The 18,895-nt window shown below is 45.5% G+C and overlaps 1 protein-coding gene across 1 annotated transcript in view; it reads left to right on the forward strand.

Moving 5' to 3' along the window:
• TDRD10 (tudor domain containing 10) overlaps nt 1-17,274 on the forward strand; it is a 56,818-nt gene extending 39,544 nt beyond the window's left edge. Inside the window, exons 7-13 of the mRNA XM_082615962.1 lie at nt 10,894-10,936; nt 11,594-11,684; nt 12,504-12,651; nt 12,918-13,063; nt 13,293-13,447; nt 16,683-16,753; nt 16,961-17,274. Coding sequence (XP_082472088.1) covers nt 10,894-10,936; nt 11,594-11,684; nt 12,504-12,651; nt 12,918-13,063; nt 13,293-13,447; nt 16,683-16,753; nt 16,961-16,993 — 687 coding nt within the window. The 3' untranslated portion in view covers nt 16,994-17,274. The remainder of the gene's footprint in view (nt 1-10,893; nt 10,937-11,593; nt 11,685-12,503; nt 12,652-12,917; nt 13,064-13,292; nt 13,448-16,682; nt 16,754-16,960) is intronic.
• The last annotated feature ends 1,621 nt before the right edge of the window (nt 17,275-18,895 follow it).

Raw genomic sequence — 18,895 nt, forward strand, 5'->3', positions numbered from 1 at the left:
TTTGATAGGCATTGCATTGAATCTGTAGATTGCTTTGGGTAGTATAGTCATTTTCACAATATTGATTCTTCCCATCCAAGAACACGGTATATCTCTCCATCTATTTGTATCATCTTTAATTTCTTTCATCAGTGTCTTATAATTTTCTGCATACAGGTCTTTTGTCTCCTTAGGTAGGTTTATCCCTAGATATTTTATTCTTTTTGTTGCAGTGGTGAATGGGATTGTTTCCTTAATTTATCTTTCTGATATTTCATCGTTAGTGCATAGGAATGCAAGAGATTTCTGTGAATTAATTTTGTATCCTGCAGCTTTACCAGATTCATTGATTAGCTCTAGTAGTGTTCTTTTCTTTTTTTTTTTCAAATATTTATTTATTTATTTTTGGCTGCGTCTGGTCTTTATTGCTGCGTGTGGGCTTTCTCTAGTTGCGGCGAGCGGGAGCTACTCTTTGTTGCGGTGCGCAGACTTCTCATTGTGATGGCTTCTCTTGTCGCAGAAAGCGGGCTCTAGGGCACACAGGCTTCAGTAGTTGTGGCGCACGGGCTTAGTTGCTTCTCGGCATGTGGGATCTTCCCGGACCAGGGCTCGAACCCGTGTCTCCTGCATTGGCAGGCGGATTCTTAACCACTGCGCCACCAGGGAAGCCCAGCTCTAGTAGTTTTCTGGTGGCATCTTTAGGATTCTCTATGTACAGTGTCATGTCATTTGCAAACAGTGATAGTTTTACTGCTTTTCCAGTTTGTATTTTTCTATTTCTTTTTCTTCTCTGATTGCCGTGGCTAGGACTTCCAAAACTATGTTGAATAATAGTAGCGAGAGTGGCCTTCCTTGTCTTGTTCCTGATCTTAGAGGAAATGCTTTCATTTTTTCACCATTGAGAATGATGTTTGCTGTGGCTTTGCCATATATGGCCTTTATTATGTTGAGGTAGGTTCCCTCTATGTCCACTTTCTGGAGAGTTTTTATCATAATGGGTGTTGACTTTTGTCAGAAGCTTTTTCTGCATCTATTGAGATGATCATATGGTTTTTATTCTTCAGTTTGTTAATATGGTGTATCACATTGATTGAATTGTGTATATTGAAGAATCCTTGCATCCTTGGGATAAATCCCACTTGATCATGGTGTATGATCCTTCTAATGTGTTGTTGGATTCTGTTTGCTAGTATTTTGTTGAGGATTTTTGCATCTGTATTCATCAGTGATATTGGTCTGTAATTTTCTTTTTTTGTAGTATATCTGTCTGGTTTTGGTATCAGGGTGATGGTGGCCTCATAGAATGAGTTTGGGAGTGTTCCTTCCTCTGCAGTTTTTTGGAAGAGTTTGAGAAGGATGGGTGTTAGCTCTTCTCTAAATGTTTGATAGAATTCACTTGTGAAGCCATCTGGTCCTGGACTTTTGTTTGTTGGAAGATTTTTAATCACAGTTTCAATTTCATTACTTGTGATTGGTCTGTTCCTATTTTCTATTTCTTCCTGGTTCGGTCTTGGAAGGTTATACCTTTCTAAGAATTTGTCCATTTCTTCCAGATTGTCCATTTTATTGGCATAGAGTTGCTTGTAGTAGTCTCTTATGATGCTTTGTATTTCTGCAGTGTCCGTTGTAACTTCTCCTTTTTCATTTCTAATTTTAATTGATTTGAATCCTCTCCCTCTTTTTCTCGATGAGTCTGGCTAAAGGTTTATCTGTTTTGTTTATCTTCTCAAAGGACCAGCTTTTATAGTTTTATTGATCTTTGCTGTTGTTTTCTTTATTTCTATTTTATTTATTTCTGCTCTGATCTTTATGATTTCTTTCTTTCTACTAACTTTGGGTTTGTGTTTTTTTTCAATTGAAATATTAAAAAAAGTTTTTTTTACTGAAGTATAGTTGATTTACAATGTTTTGTTAATTTCTACTGTGCAGCAAAATGAGTCAGTTATACATATATGTACATTCTTTTTCATATTCTTTTCCATTTTGGTTTATCACAGGATATTGAATATAGTTCCCTGTTCTATACAGTAGGACCTTGTTATTTATCCATTCTATATAGAATAGTTTGCATCTGCTAATCCCAAACTCCCAAGCCATTAACTTTGGGTTTTGTTTTTTCTTCTTTCTCTAGCTCCTTTAGGTGTCAGCTTAGATTGTTTATTTGAGATTTTTCTTGTTTCTTGAAGTAGGCTTGTATTGCTATAAACTTCCCTCTTAGAACTGCTTTTGCTGCATCCCATAGGTTTTGGATCATTGTGTTTTCGTTGTAATTTGTCTCTAGTTATTTTTTGATTTCCTCTTTGATTTCTTCAGTGATCTCTTGGTTAGTTTTAGTAACGTACTGTTTAGCCTCCATGTGTTTGTGTTTTTTACGTTTTTTCCCCTGTAATTGATTTCTAATCTCTTAGCGTTGTGGTCGGAAAAGATGCTTGATATGATTTCAGTTTTCTTAAATTTACTGAGGCTTGATTTGTGACCCGAGTTGTGATCAGTCCTGGAGAATGTTCCATGTGCACTTGAGAAGAAAGTGTAATCTGCTAATTTTGGATGGAATGTCCTATAAATATCAATTAAATCTATCTGGTCTATTATGTCATTTAAAGCTTGTGTTTCCGTATTAATTTTCTGTCTGGATGATTTGTCCACTGGTGTAAGTGAGGTGTTAAAGTCCCCCACTATTACTGTGTTACTGTCGATTTCCTCTTTTATAGCTGTTAGCATTTGCCTTAACGTATTAAGGTGCTCCTGTGTTGGGTGCATATATATTTATAATTGTTATATCTTCTTCTCGGATTGATCCCTTGATCATTACATAGTGTCCTTCCTTGTCTCTTGTAACATTCTTTATTTTAAAGTCTATTTTATCTGCTATGAGTATTGCTACTCCAGCTTTCTTTTGATTTCCATTTGCATGGAATATTTTTTTCCATCCCCTCACTTTCAGTCTGTGTGTGTCCCTAGGTCTGAAGTGGGTCTCTTGAAGACAGCATATATATGGGTCTTGTTTTTGTATCCATTCAGTGAGCCTGTGTCTTTTGGTTGGAGCATTTAATCCATTCACTTTTAAGGTAATTATCGATATGTATGTTCCTATTCCCCTTTTCTTAATTGTTATGGGTTTGTTTTTGTGGGTCCTTTTCTTCTCTTGTGTTTCCCACTTAGAGAAGTTTCTTTAGCATTTGTTGTAGAGCTGGTTTGGTGGTACTGAATTCTCTTAACTTTTGCTTGTCTGTAAAGCTTTTGATTTCTCTGTCGAATCTGAATGAGATCCTTGCCAGGTAGAGTAATCTTGGTTGTACGTTCTCCCTTTCATCACTTTAAGTATATGGTGCCACTCCCTTTTGGCTTGTAGAGTTTCTGCTGAGCAATCAGCTGTTAACCTTATGGTTTTCCCCTGTATGTTATTTGTCGTTTTTCCCTTGTTGCTTTCAATAATTTTTTTTGTCTTTAATTTTTGTCAATTTGATTACTATGTGTCTTGGCATGTTTCTCCTTGGGTTTATCCTGCCTGGGACTCTCTGTGCTTCCTGGACTTGGGTGCCTATTTTCTTTCCCATGTTAGGGAAGTTTTCAACTATAATCTCTTCAAATATTTTCTCGGGTCCTTTCTCTCTCTCTTCTCCTTCTGGGACCCCTGTAACGCGAATGTTGTTGCATTTAATGTTGTCCCAGAGGTCTCTTAGGCTGTCTTTATTTCTTTTCATTCTTTTTTCTTTAGTGTGTTCCGTGGCAGTGAATTCCACAATTCTGTCTTCCAGGTCACTTATCCATTCTTCTGCCTCAGTTATTCTGCTATTGATTCCTTCTAGTGTACTTTTCATTTCAGTTATTTTATTGTTCATCCCTTTTGTTTGTTCTTTAATTCTTCTAGGTCTTTGTTAAACATTTCTTGCATCTTCTCGATCTTTGCCTCCATTCTTTCCTGAGGTCCTGGATCATCTTCACTATCATTATTCTGAATTCTTTTACTGAAAGGTTGCCTATCTCCACTTCATTTAGTTGTTTTTCTGGGGTTTTATCTTGTTCCTTCATCTGGTATAAAGTCCTCTGCCTTTTCATTTTGTCTGTCTTTTTGTGAATGTAGTTTTCCTTCCACAGGCTGCAGAATTGTAGTTCTTCTTGCTTCTGCTGTAGTGTTTTTTAAGTGTATCTCTTTGTATACCTTTTTAAGTGGTTGCTCTAGATGTTATATATACATAGCATAGTCTATGCCTGTTGACTTTACTGGTTTGAGTTAAGTATAGAAACCCTACTTCTCTTTACCCTCCCCTGCTTATAATATAATTTTCTTAAATATGTCCTCTGTGTTCATTTAGAACCATATTGGACAGTTACAATTTTTATTTTAACTGTCAAACATAATTTAGAAAACTCATGAGAAGAAAACCTATTGTACTTACCCATATTTTTTCTTACCATGTTCTTTCTTACTTTCTGATGTTTCAAGGTTCCAGTAAAGTCAGCCACCTCTGAAGCTACCGGTTTTCACAGCTTTGCCTATTGTGGTAGAACTATCAGCCAAAGGACCAGGGAGTGGGAGAAGCTCCAGACTGACGCACCTTAGTCTCATATTCTTATCCAAGCGCCTGTAGTTTTCTGTTGTTGTTGTTTTTTAACAGATACCCTGTTTGTTGCATGCTTCTGTTCAATTTCCAGAATACTGAAATGGTTGTTTTTGACAATTTTGTCAAATTTTATAATAGCTTTTGGGGGAGAGGATTTATCAATCGAAATATTTTGTAGTATTGTTTTAGAGAAGAGTAAAGGCAAAATGAGAGGATCAGTGGTGCAACATATACATGCAGGAAGAGTTCAGGTCAACATGGGAGAGAAAATATCAAATGATATAACAAAGTCTCCCAGGAGTGAAGGATATGTTTTTAGTTTGAAAGCAACCATTGAGTACCCAGGATAATGACTGGGAAAATAAAAACCTACACCAAGACACATTATAGAAATATTTTAGAGTATTGGATAAAGCTTCAGAAAGAGAATCCACATTGAAGGGTATAGGATTGGAATGTGTCATTGAATTTTGTAGGAAGATAATGTCTAACCCCAAATCTGTTCTTAATTAAATTACTCTAGAATGAAGGTAGAACAAGGACTTGTTCACAAATGTAGGGTCTCAAAAAATGTACGCCCCATGTAGCTGTTCTCAGAAAGCTATGGAGGGATATGCTCCAATACAATGAAGCAATAAGGCAAAAAATGAGGGAAACTGGGAGCAGGAGGTCCAACCCGGGAGGGGGACCTGAGACTTCCCAGATGATGACAAAGGGGTAGAACACTTGTTATACAGCACTCAGTCCAGTCAGAGCAGGATGATGTGAGGCTCCATGGTGACATTTGTATGAAGAAAAGTATAAAATCGACTGGAGAGGTGTTATAAAGAGCCATTGGAGGGTGTGGGAAAACTTAGCCAGAGATTTAAGGAAGTCCAAGTAAATGGAGGGGAAAAAAGGAGCAGTTAATTCCTGGAGAAGTTTGTATAAGCATAAAAGTAATCATAATACATACTTTTTTTAATATTAAATTTAAAAAAATTATTTATTTATTTTAATTAATTATTTTGGCTGTGCCAGGTCTCAGTTTATGGCACGTGTGATCTTTGTTGTGGCATGCAAACTCTTAGTTGCAGCATGCATGTGGGATCTAGTTCCCTGACCAGGGATTGAGTCCAGGCCCCCTGCATTAGGAGCACGGAGTCCTACTCACTGGACCACCAGGGAAGTCCCATTAATATTAAAGTTTAAAAAAACATTTCATAGGATGTAACTTGATTCAGCAGCAATTGGTATTTATATAGTCACATAATAATGAGAACACTGGACAGTTTGAGCAGGGAGTGACATAACCAGATTTCACAAATGTACACTAAAAAATCAACTATTGAAGTATTACATAAAATGAACCCCTTTTAGGCGTACAGTTTGATGAAATTTGACAAGTGTATGCAGCCATGTAACCACCATCACAAATATAGACCATTTCAGTCACCCAAAATGTTCTCTTGTGCCCTTTCCTAGCTTTGTGCCCTGCAGGCAGTGACTGACCTGCTTTCTATCACTTTAAATGAGATTTATCCTTTTTAGAGTTTGGTGTAAATGGAATCATGCCATATGTGCTTCTTTGTGTCTCGCTTCTTTCACTCAGCAGAATGTTATTGAGATTCATCCATGCGGTCGCACCATCAGCAATTCTTTTGTTATTGCTAAGTGGTATTCTCTTGTATGGATGTGCCACCATTAGTTCATCTATTCACCGAGATTTAGGTTTTAAAGGGACCCTGTAGAATAGACTCCAAGGGCCAGAGTGGAAGCAGAAGACCTGTCTCAGGTGGTCCAGGTAAGAGATGCAAGTGTCTGTTACTCCAGCCCCAGTGCCATTCCCCAAACACACCAAGCACATCCCCACCTTAGGGCTTCAGGTGTTCCCAGCCGGAAGGCTCGTCTCCCAGGTGGCTGTGGGTTTGCCTTCTCACTTCATTTAGACGTCTGTTCAGCCATCACTCCCTCCCCAACCCCTGCCCACTTGTCCCCTCTCCTTGACTTGCGTTTCTTCTTTGCCCTTATGGTCATTGACCTTATACCTCTTTGTATACTTCTTGTCTGCTGCCCCCACCAAGAGTGTGAGCTTCATGGTGGCCATGTCTAGAATGTACGCATTTTATAAATATGTGTGGAGTGACTCAGTGTGGCTCCCTAAGAACAAGGTCTGTGTCTGTCCTCTGTGAAGTACAAGGTGTGGTACTGGGTGGCAGTCGAGGGTTAAAGCTGTAAGTGTTAAATTTCCATGTGGATGTGCCTTTCAGGTGACTCCAGGTGCAGTTCCCCAGGTAGAGACAGGGCCTTAAAAGTGATGGCCAGGGTGACCACAGTGGGCCAGGGGTGTGGCAGTGAGCAGTCTCAGGGAGGCCACCACTTTTCTGAGTGTCATGTGAGGCCTGTGCCCCCCACCCCCAAGTACTGGTTGGAGAGCTTCTCCCTGGTGTGCAGGGGAACCAGATGGGACCCTCCCCCAACCCCGCCCCCAAAAGCCTTCTGGCCACTGACCTTTGTGTGCCCTGTGTTTTCTCCCCCACTGGTGGGACTCACCAGCATGATTCTGGACCAGGCCACCTCTTGGAACGCTTGACCAGCTGGTAGTAATGTCCCAGAACAAAGTAAAGAGACCATTAACAGCTGTTGATTGATTGGGCATAGAGTAACTGCTTATAGCAACAATAGAACTTAATTAAAATCTGCTGGTTTGGCAGCTACTGAGGTGCTGCCTTGATCTCTGTAGCTTCCAGGTGGCCACTTCTGTGCTGCAGACATCCTGAAATTTGAGGTTTGTTTTTGGATGATGTGTCTGCTGTGGTGGTTGAATGATAATTGTATAGATTTTCCTCTGAAACTTAATTTCACAAACTGGCAAAACAGGCTTGTTATATTTATCTCTTAAATCATTAGGGAATAATAATTAGACCCCAAATGGTTTTAAATGTTTCTGTATTAATAATTTTTAGCCTGAAACCACTGCTGATAATTGGTTCTTGGGATTGGTATTTGGAACTGTCTTAGGAGATTCTAAATAAAAAGGCACCTTCTGTGCTTGGCTAGAGGACAGTTTTTAACACTGTCACTTTGCTTTGTTGTAGGTGAACAGCAGGGGCAGAATGGTTTAGCGTGGAGATTTGATTTGGGCCCCATCGGTCGACAGTGGTAGTTCACTCACGGAGGGCTCACTCTGCGAGCTGTGTTCTGATCGCTTTGCTGTGTGAACCTGTTTAAATACAGCAGTAGGTCCTGCTACTCTCCCATCCTGCAGATGGGGACACCAAATAACCAGGCCAAAGTTAAGGAGCCAGTCAGTTCTGGAACCAGGATTGGAGCCCAGTCTGACTCCAGAACCTGCACTCTTAACCTCTCTTATACTGCTTCCATTTATTAAGCACCTATTTCATGTCGTGTCCTGAACAGATACTGGCCCAACTAAATCCTCACATCAGGTGTGATTCATGGTATTGAAGAGGAAGCCAAGGCTTAGATTAAGAATTTGCCCCAGTTCATTTCTCCTCTCTCCCTCCTTCCTTCTCTTTTTCTTCTCTCTGTCACTTTCTTTCACATATATTTACTAAGAGCTTAATATGTATCAGACACTGTTCTGGGCCCTGGGGTTACCTCAGCAATGAAGGTAATTGTCAAAAGACAGATGTGATTCACATTCTCATAGTGTTTAAATTCCAGTGGAAAGACACATATAGTGAACCAATAAATAAGTGAATAAATAAGAAAATGCCCCCCCCCCCCCGCAAAAAGAAAGAGAGAGAGAGAAAAAAAGAAAATGTCAGATGGTATTACCAACCAGGGTTCTTGGCATCCTTAATCAATAGAAATTGATAATGGGCCAGACAAGAAGTTCACACAAGGCGTTATTGGGGTCCCTCCTGCAGCAGCGGGGGAGTGAAAACAAGCAACAGGTTCCCTTGCCAGTTCCCCGAGGCAGGGAGAGCTGGTTCCGTATACGGGGTGAGGGGAGGGGTGTGTCCAGCGCTCGGGCCAGAGGGGCGCTTAGGAGGTCTGCTCACCCCTTTGGTGATGGTGTATGCAGGGGGCTTGCGCAGTACCCTGCTTTTGCTCCCGGCTCTTCAGAAGTGGCAGTTGGGTTTTGGGTTTTCCGTCTTTTTTGTATCTTTACCCTGACTGCACATGCACGCAGTTATTTTTAGTTCCTTATAGTTTCCTTGTATTTCGTTGCTTGAGGAGATGTGTGCCCAGGTACAAGCACGGCAGCAAAGGGTCCCAGGGCCCAGCCTGTCTCAATAGTAAGTACCAGACAGAGAACTGAAATAAGGTGATGTGATAGAGAGGAGAGGGGTCACTTAGATGATTCTTAGGGAGTCCTCTTTGTGAGGAAGTGACCTCTCAGCTGAGCTCTGGATGACAAGTCAGCCTACCATGGGTAAGACCAGGGAAAGAACATTCCAGACAGAGGGGCCACCTACGAATGCCTCAGAGTGTGACATGGGGGCAAAAGGGGTAAGCGGGCAGAGAAGAGGTAAGTGGGAAGGAGGGTAGATCATGGCGGCATTGGTGAGCCCACCTGGAGACTTGGAGTTTTATTTGTAAGCACAATGGGAAGGTGTTGGAAGGTTTTAATCAGGTGAGTGATGTGATGTGATTTTGGTTTGTAAGAGGTTGTGTTGTCTTCTGGGTGGGGACTGGATTGCAGGAGGCTGTGTGGCAGCGTTTTTGGACACGGTTGTTACGGTCCTGGTAAGAGATGGTGATGGCTAGTATTGGGGTGGTAGAGATGGAGAGAGAGGAGTATGTGGGTTTGGGTGTGTTTTGGAGGAAGAGGTGGCTTGACTTGCTGATGAATTTGATGCAGAGCTAAATAGAGAGATGAATTTGGCCTGAGCCGCTAGGTAGATAATTATGCAGCTTACTAAAATTGAGAAAGCCGAGGTGAAGCAGCTTGCGGGGGGTCCGTTTTAGACATGCTGAGTTTGTGTACCTCTTGGTTGGCCTGTCAAGGAGGCGTCTCCATGTTGGAGTTGAATTCCACAGAGTCTTTGGGGCTGGAGATCGGGGTTTGGGAGTCTGTGGTCTGTTGTTGATACCTAAAACCGTGGAGCTGGAGATGACCTTGGAGAGAAGGTAGATGGAGGAGAGGACCACGTCCTGCGTTGTGCCAGCATGTATTGGTTGAGCTGAAAAGGGCCAGCTAGGGAAAGAGAGGGAAAACCAGATGTGTGCAGTGTCAAGGAAGCCCAGAGAAGAAATGTTTCCTAGAAGAGGGGATGGGTGGGATGCTGCCAGTAATTTCAGAACGGAGGACATGGAGGATTTGGCAACACAAAGACCATGGCTGAGCCCGTGCAGAGTCATTTCAGGGAGGCCTGACTGGAGGGAGACAGGACTCTATAGACACCCCTTTCAGTGAAGGGAGCAGAGAAAGGTGGTCGCCAGAGGGGCTGGGGGGCGAGGCAGGGTCTTTGCAAACATGGATAATGGAGCATGTTTGTTTCCTGGTGGGAGGTGTCCACCAGGAGAGAGATGGCAGTAGAGGAGAAGGGGCGTGGCTGCAGGGGTGTTGCCCTCCAGAAGGCAAGACAGTGCCAGCCCCAGAGCCAGACCCTTCTGAGAAGGTAACGGAGGGAGGGCAGGGAGGGCGGGGCTGGGGGGCGGTGGTTTGGGTGGTGAGAGGATGAGAGGGGCCTCCCATCCATTTGCTTCCAGTTTTCTCCTGATGAAGAGGCAGGTTCATAGGGTGGGCGGAGGGTGGGGAGTATGGAGGGTTTGAAGAGAGGAGGGGGTGAGGTGTTGTCCATTGGAGGAAAGGAAAGGAAACTCACTAGGGGCTTACCATGGGATTGTGGCATGTCCATTTGAGAACAGTGGCCGCATGTGTTCTCATGTAGCAGTCAGCAGGGAGTGGGGTAAGCAGCGAAGCGGCAGGGCGGGCAGATCCGTGGGTGTAACCAGGGCGGGGGATTTTCCAGGTGTGGACGGTGGAGCAAGGGAAGCCAGCGTGGGTTGAGGGCTGCAGGATTGTAGTCTTTCTGTCTCCACCCAGCCCTGCTGCCAGAGTAACCATTTCCACCTGTTTCTCCCCTAAGAAGTGCCCGCAGGGGCCTCCCGGGCTAAGCAGTGCTGGGCTTCTGCGCCTGTAGGTACCGACGAGCACCCCCGGCAGCACCTCCCTCCCTCCTCCCTTCCTGTTCCGCGAACCTCTTGTCTTTGGTTGACTCAGGACCCCCCCGAGAGAAAGGAGAAAGTGGAGGGAGCCCCAAAAGTCAGCTGAAGCCTGTGTCTGCACAGGGGCTGTTGCTGCACTGTCTCCAGATCTGCTTGGAGAGACTCAACCTGTAAACCAGTGAAACGAATACTACTATGCCTGAGTGATACCTTTTCTTTTTCTCCCTAGGGTTTGGAGAAGGCCTCTGGTCAAGGATTTGCTAGAACCACTGGTGAGATCCTGAGCTGCCATCTGTTCCCAGGACATGTCTTTGCAGCTCCTGATTCACTTCTCCCAGCCTCCCTTCCAGCTTTGTCCCATGCTGACCCCTCAGTGTAGGAAATATCCCTTTTTATTCCTCTAGAATGCTTTCTTTTAATTAATTTATTTATTAATTTTTATATTTGGGGGGGCTGCATTGGGTCTTCATAGCCGCACGAGGGCTTTCTCTAGTTGCGGTGTGCAGGCTTCTCGTTGCGGTGGCTTCTCTTGCTGCGGAGCACAGGCTCTACGCGCATGGGCTTCAATAGTTGTGGCTCGCGGGCTCTAGAGCACAGGCTCAGTAGTTGTGGCGCACGGGCTTAGTTGCTCCGCGGCATGTGGGATCTTCCTGGACCGGGGCTCGAACCTGTGTCCCCTGCATTGGCAGGCGGACTCTCAACCACTGCGCCACCAGGGAAGCCCGGGATGCTTTCTTGATTAAAGAATGTCATCCAGCAAACCCTCCCCACCCAGCTGAGGATGTGGAGGCTGAGACCTAGAAGGATGTAGCTTCACTTCCCATCTCATCCTGCCCTGAGGGTGGGGCCAGGGCCTTCTGGGGGGCAGGTGGGGTACGGTCCTCTGAGACAGCCCTGGTGCCTCCAGAACACAACCTTCTGCTTTCCAGCTTGTACACAGCTCACTCCTAAAGCTTCTGTTGACCCCTGTAAGACAGAGAAACCGAGGACAAGCATCTTTGCAGTTCCCATGGAAATGAGGTGAGCGGAGGTGTAGAGAGGCCGCTGGCAAAGGACAACCGTAAACGTCTGCTCAGTCCCTAGAGGGTGGCAGCAGGGATGGTACTGGGGCGGGGGATAAAGTTTTCAGGAACTCCTGCGTCAGACCCAGGCTCTAAGGCTGTGACCCACAGTGACTTACACAGTCTGTCTCCATTTCTGTATGGTGATGGCCTGTGACTCTCCCCTACCCTGGACGCCATGAGATCGGCATGTCCACCACATCTTCTGCTTTAACGGCAGACACCATTCTTAATGTCAGGGATGCCAGACTATTCTGTTTGACTTGAAATGCTATAGGATGTATGTTTTTTGTTTCGTTTTTCTAAAGTGGCAGGTCTGCCTTTCTAACCACGTGTGACTTAGGTGATAGAGTTAGTGGAGTGGTGGGATGAGGTGTGGCATGTGCTTAAACACAGGGAGGGGTGGTTTGGGCGTTGCAGACGTGTCCTGCATTGTGGACAGTCCAAACTTGCATCACTTGCGGTTCATGAATCACTCAGCCAGGCCCAAGGTCAGCCCAGTGAGGGCTTTTGCCCATCTCTCTCTGTGGAGTTCCCTGGTGTGTTTTTATTTCCCTCTGCCTCTCCCCTTCCCCAAACTCTCCTACCCCTGTGTCCCCTGGTGTGGTGCTTCCTTTGCTCTGCATTATGATTACTTGGGCACTTGTCTTGTTCCCACCCTGGGGGGGGTGTACAGCCCTCTTCTCAGGGTGACTCCTGCCCAGCATCCTCCAGGACAGGTGTTGGTGAATCACTCCTGTGTTCACTCCCTTCCCTTTGTTCCCTGTTCTTCCTGCAGAGGGTCCTTCTTGGTGCTGCTCTTGAGGGAATGCTTCAGAGACCTGGGCTGGCTGGCCACCATCCACAGCATCGGCGGGGACGTGGGGCTGTTGGTGACTAGTATTGTCCCTCAGACCCCCTTCTTCTGGGCCATGCATGTCACGGAGGTACAGGCTTGTTGGTGGTCCTCTTGGGCTTCGGTGCCACCTCATGGGGCCCTGCTGGGGTAAGCGTGGTGATGGGGGCCCATCAGCGGTGGACATCCAGAGTGGCCGCACTCTGATCCCTGGTTGAGCCTCATTCTCTCTCCCATGTCATACCTTCAGTTCCCTTGGGGTGGATCAGCGGTGCTAATGTAACAGGTGACACCTGCAGAGACAGACGTGCAATGTGGGGTAGGCAGCGAGGCCCATGGCGTTTGTACCGTCCACAGACGCTGCACCAGGACATGCAGGCGCTGTTCAGAGCCCTGGCCGAGGCGGAGGAGCAGCAGCCCTACCTGCACGACTCGGCTGTGCGGCGCGGGACCCGCTGTCTGGCCGAGTACCAACTGGGTGATTACGGATGGGCCTGGAACAGGTGTGTGCCAGGCAGGGCTGGAGGTTTGCTTCTCCATTCTCTGGACTCTTGTTTCTTTGCTGCTGCTTCCTCTCTCAAGATATCTCTCCTCTGATCACCTCTCCGTGCAAGGTGGGGAACAGCGTAGGAAACTCCCATTCCTCTTAGCCCAGACCTTCAAGCCCTCTCCGTGGGGGCTGCTGTGCGTGCCACCAGGTGAGACAAGCCTCCTCTCCCTCCCTCTGGCCAGGTGCTGGGTGCTGGACCGAGTGGACTCCTGGGCTGTTGTCATGTTCATCGATTTTGGCCAGTCGACCACCATCCCGGTGCAGTCCCTGCGCAGCCTGGATGATGACGACTTCTGGACCATCCCCCCGCTGGCTCAGCCATTCATGCTGGAGAAAGGTAGGGTGCCCTCCACCCTCCTGAGCACTCGGAGACAGGAGATGCTGCGCGCGCCTCTGGGACCTCAGCGGGAATGGCATCCGGGGCAGCCGAGGCCTTCAGGATGCCTGCCCTTCAGCCTCTATTCTTTTGATCTCACCCCGGTTTTCTGGCATCTGCCCCTTGCAAAGCTGCTTCTTGAGAACTGTTTTTCACACCTGGTCTCTCTGAGCAACAAGATCTGGAAAGGAACCTCAGGTGCTGCCCGAAGGCTGAGTTCTCTGGGTGGAGTGAGGGGAGGGCAAGTCTCCCAGTCTCGCTTCTGCCAGAGTGGCTCAGCTTCCATCTGTTTCATGTACATTGAGTTTTGCTTAAGATTTCTTTAGAGAAGCATTCTGCGTAGAAGAAAACTGGAATTTGAAGACCAACCATGGGGGTTAGAGCATTTGGACTCAGTATCTCCCCCGATGTGCTGTTTGTTACTTTATTTTTTTCTTTTCCTTTTTAAATTGAAGTATAGTTGATTTACAATATTGTGTTAGTTTCAGGTCTACAGCAAAATGATTCAGTTATACATATATACATATTTTTCAGATTCTTTTCCATTTGAGGTTATTACAAGATATTGACTATAGTTCCCTGCGCTATATAGTAAATCTTTATTGTTTATCTATTTTACGTATAATGGTGTGTATCTATTAATCCCATACTCCTAATTTATCCCTCCCCTCCCCACTTCCCCATTGGTAACCATAATTTTGTTTTCTATGTCTGTGAGTGTGTTTCTATTTTGTAAATATGTTCACTTGTAGTATTTTTAAGATTCCATATATAAGTGATATATAATATTTGTCTTTCTCTGTCTGACTTACTTCACTTAGTATGATAATCTCTAGGTCCATCCATGTTGCTGCAAATGGCTTTATTTCATTCTTTTTTGTGGCTTCTTTATGCATTCATCTGTTGATGGATGTTTGGGTTGCTTCCATGTCTTGGCTTTTGTAAATAGTGGTGCAATGAACATTGGGGTGCATGTATCTTTTTGAATCAGAGTTTTTGTCTTTTCCGGATATATGCCCAGTAGTGAGATTGCAGGATCATATGGTAGTTCTATTTTTAGTTTTTTAAGGAACCTCCATACTGTTTTCCATAGTGGCTGTACCAATTTACATTCCCACCAACAGTGTAGGAGGGTTTCCTTTTTTCCACACCCTCTCCAGCATTTATTATTTGTAAACTTGGTGAAATGGCCATTCTGACTGGTGTGAGGTGATATCTCATTGTGGTTTTGATTTGTATTTCTCTAATAATTATCGATGTTGAGCATCTTTTCATGTGCCTGTTGGCCATCTGTATGTCTTCTTTTTTTTTTTTAATTTATTTTTTTGGCCGCGTTGGGTCTTTGTTGCTGTGCATGGGCTTTGTCTAGTTGCGGCGAGCAGGGGCTACTCTTCGTTGTGGTGTGCTGGCTTCTCATTGCGGTGGCTTCTCTTGTTGCGGAGCACGGGCTCTATGCACACTGGCTTCAGTAGTTGTGGTGCACCGGCTCAGTAGTTGTGGCTCACGGGCTCTAGTGGACAGGCTCATTAGTTGTGGTGCATGGGCTTAGTTGCTCCGCGGCATGTGGGATCTTCCCAGACCGGGGACTGACCTCGTGTGCCCTGCACTGGCAGGCAGATTCTTAACCACTGCGCCACCAGGGAAGTCCTGTATGTCTCCTTTGGAGAAATGTCTATTTAGGTCTTCTGCCCATTTTTGATTGGGTTTTTGTTTTTTTGATATTGAGCTGTATGAGCTGTTTGTATATTTTGGAAATTAACCCCTTGTTGGTCGCATCATTTGTAAATATTTTCTGCCAGTCCATCGGTTGTCTTTTCGTTTTGTTTATGGTTTCCTTTGCTGTGCAGAAGCTTTTAAATTTTCATTAGGTTCCATTTGTTTATTTTTGCTTTTATTTTTCTTGCCTTGGGAGACTGATCTAAGAAAATATTGCTACGATTTATGTCGGAATGTTTTTTGCCTGTGTTCTCTTCTAGGAGTTTGATGGTGTCATGCCTTATGTTTAAGTCTTTAAACCATTTTGCGTTTATTTTTGTATATGGTGTGAGGTGGTTGTTACTGTAGATCCAGGCACCTGTGGAGCCTCAGTTTCTAAACCCTTGAAACGGAGAGGCCCCTTCTTTGCTCTGCCCCTTCTCGAGACTGGGGCTTAGGTGAGATGTGAAAGAGTGAAAGAATGCTTTGTGGGCTGAGGAGGAGAAGTGGATGTGAAGAAACACACATACACACAAAATAAGATGGAAAAGCACCTCCCCAAAGTGCAGGGCCAAGCCTCCCTGCTAGGCTGATGGGCACCGCCCAGAGGTCACCTTGGGTCATTGCATGAAGAGGGTCCCTGCTGCTCGGCCTGGTTAATAATGCCAGCAGACAGGGCCTGGGAGCTTCTGGTGGGCTGAACTTGACTGCTTGGGTGTTGGAGGGTGGCCCAGAGTAAGGAGCCCCTGCCCCAAAGAGCAGCTCCCAGCCTGTCGGAGGGGCCAGAGTGTGCAGCCCAGATATAGGGGTTCTCAGCTCTTGTGTGGACTTCGAGATGACCCCGAGGCCAGGTGGGCAGGTGTACAATTTTTCTTCCTTTATGGATGAGGAAAATAAGCCTCAGGAAAATGAAAGGGACTTCTTCACGTTTCACAGCAAGAAAATGGCATAGCTGGGGGTGGAACTGAGGTCTGACCCTTGACATGAGCCAGTTTCATGCATACAAACAGTCCCGGAGTTTGGCGGGGTGGCGGGAGCTGAGTAAGGGCAGATGTCCTGGAGAAAGGTGAGTGTCTGACCAGCGCCCTGCCCTGCCTTGTCCCAGCAGGTAGGAGTGTGCACTCGTCATGGTAAAAAGGCTCTCTGCCTTTTAACCTCCATCTCTCCAGCCAAAACTCTCAGAGCAGAGTTGAGTGAACAGTTTTCTGTCTCCAGAATTTCCATTAGGGAATGTAAACTCCCAGACCCCTGTAATTAGTTTAACAACAGTAATGCCTTCTTTTACTTGCTCTTACTCTGCACCCCCCTCCTCCCTCTGCAGTACTATTATCCCACGATATCCTGGCAGCAGGGAGTGAGCACTAACTAGCAGAGACTTGTCTGCAGGACCTGGTCTGCAGCCAGAACACTTTCCTGCAGCCCCGGCTTCTCACTTCCCTCCCTTGCTCCTTCTGCCTGACCAAGTGCCACCAAGGTTTTGTTGTTGTTTTTTGTTTTACAGATATTTTGAGTTCATGTCAGGTTATCCATCGCATCCTCAAAGGGAAAATCACTGGTGCTTTGAACTTGGGGGTAACTGCTGTATATCTACTGTTCCCCTCCCCTCCCCTCCCCTCCCCACCCCAGCGTCTCAGCTGCAGGCCCTGGCCTTGGCCTGGATGCTGCGGGTTTACCTGTTATTCCCTTAGAGGAAACAAACTGAAGTTGTCCAGGGGTTGTTGGGTGGACCACCTGGGGGCAGTCCTTCCTTCCCAATCAGATTTTCTCTTTCTCTTCCAGTCGCACATCCTGAAGTTTGAAGAGTTTAAATAACATGGCTACAATCGGCATGTTTCTTCTCTTGTCTACATTCAGCCTGCTCTACCCTTTCGCTCTTGAGGCCTTGGGGGTGAAAAAGGCCACAGCGGTGCCCAGGATTAATTGGATTCCCCTTTGCCTTTCCCCCAGCTCACTTCTCAATCTGTCATGTGCTTTCCGTCCCCCAGCTCAGTGTGAACATTTGAACCAAACATGGGAAGCTTCCATGAGGTTGAAAGTCTGATGTAGCCAGTGTATTCTTTCCTGTGTTTCTTCTTTGTACCCTCAGAGCATGATATAAGTTGACCTGACAGATTCTGGAGAATGGAGGGGCCCACTGATTAATTTTCCTGGCATTCTGTTGTAGAATCAGGTAGGGAGCATTTAAACATTGATGCATCACCTTGGTGAATAAATGTTGGCATGCTTCACGTTTGGGGTGATTGAGTCCTCTGTCTAGCCACCCCTCCCCGGTGCTGCCCTCTAAAACCAAAGCAGCGAGACTGGGAAGCTGCCGTGTGCCGGCCGTGCGGACACTGCCTGGGATATAGATGCACACTTGCATAGGGTATAAGTTTTGTTTCCTTTCTCTTTGCCTTCTTAGTGGACAGAACATTGGTTCAGGGTGATGTGGCCTTGATTTTATTTATTTATTTTTTTAATGCTGTGTAACTTCATTAGCAGCCTAATGTAAGGTTATGAAAGGGACTGTTAGGTTTGACAAGAAAAGTGGAAGACTTTCTTAGAGTTGGTGTTTATATAGCTATAGCGCACAGGAGCTGGTGCTTCCCTTTACATCAGGTGAATGTGGATCCCATTATTTCTTTAAATAATTTGATTAGAGCCAAACTATTTAAATAATTTTATTTGTTTCATCCTTTGGTAGATGAGAAAAATACATTACAAAATACATTATACTGAGGACAGATCACAGTACACATTACTAAAAACACAATCTACTTTCCAGCCAGGGCTGGTGATAAGTTCAGAAGAACGCCTCGGAGGCCTTGAAACCAGATTTCAGCTTCATGAAATGAGTTTCCCCCTTGGGTCCCCTCTTTATCTCCACCTCAGAATAAATTAGCACCCTGTATCAGGTGGGTGTGGTGGGGTAGGAGCAGCATTGAGTGGGACTGGTGAACTCTCCGTCCACCTGAAGCAGCAAAACATTAAAATCCCAGTGTTAAAATTGCTGTGTCAAACAAAGCATTACAGAACTCTGGCATCTTACAGGTTCCCAGATGGCTGTCCTAAGTCTGGTCTTTCTAAGATGAGTGTCTTCACTTAGCCATCCCTGGCCTCTGGCGTTTGTCACCACCCAGTCTGTAGGCAGAGTAGGTCCAAAGAGGCTGCCTCTGCCTCTAAGCAAGCTCACTGACCAGGAGAGGCAGGCAGCGCATACCACATGCAAACAGTATGCCTGTACTTTTAAATAGCAGGAACAGATATGGCACCTACGGTTCAGCTCAGCAGACTCCCCTCCCCAGCAGTTCTCAGAGCCTGAGGTAAGGACGCAGGTACACAGACCAACCCCCTTAAAGCTGACCCTTTCCAGTAGGACCCACCTTATGAGTGCCTTAAAAGAATCCAGTCTCCAAGCCACACAGCTCCTCTTTGATAAGACCAGATGAAGCAAGAGACGGGAGGGGGGAACAAGGGAGCTACCAACCATCACCCTTCAGTGCCACTTGCTGGGAGGGAGGGGAACCAGTGAACACTGGAGTGTTAGCTACACAGCATGTTGCTGAGACCAGAAAGGTCACATACATGCTTGAGACTGTGCCCCCATCCCTACTCAATTCATTTGAAAGTAGTTCTGTGAAGCAGCTTCTTAGGCCTCCTTTATATTTTTTTCTTAGAAATTTGAAAACATGTGACTAGAATAGTAGTCCTAAGAATTAAGGTCGTCATTTCAGC

The sequence above is a fragment of the Mesoplodon mirus genome (assembly GCF_964341445.2).
Source record: "Mesoplodon mirus genome assembly, chromosome: 3".
Taxonomy (NCBI): Eukaryota; Metazoa; Chordata; class Mammalia; order Artiodactyla; family Ziphiidae; genus Mesoplodon; species Mesoplodon mirus.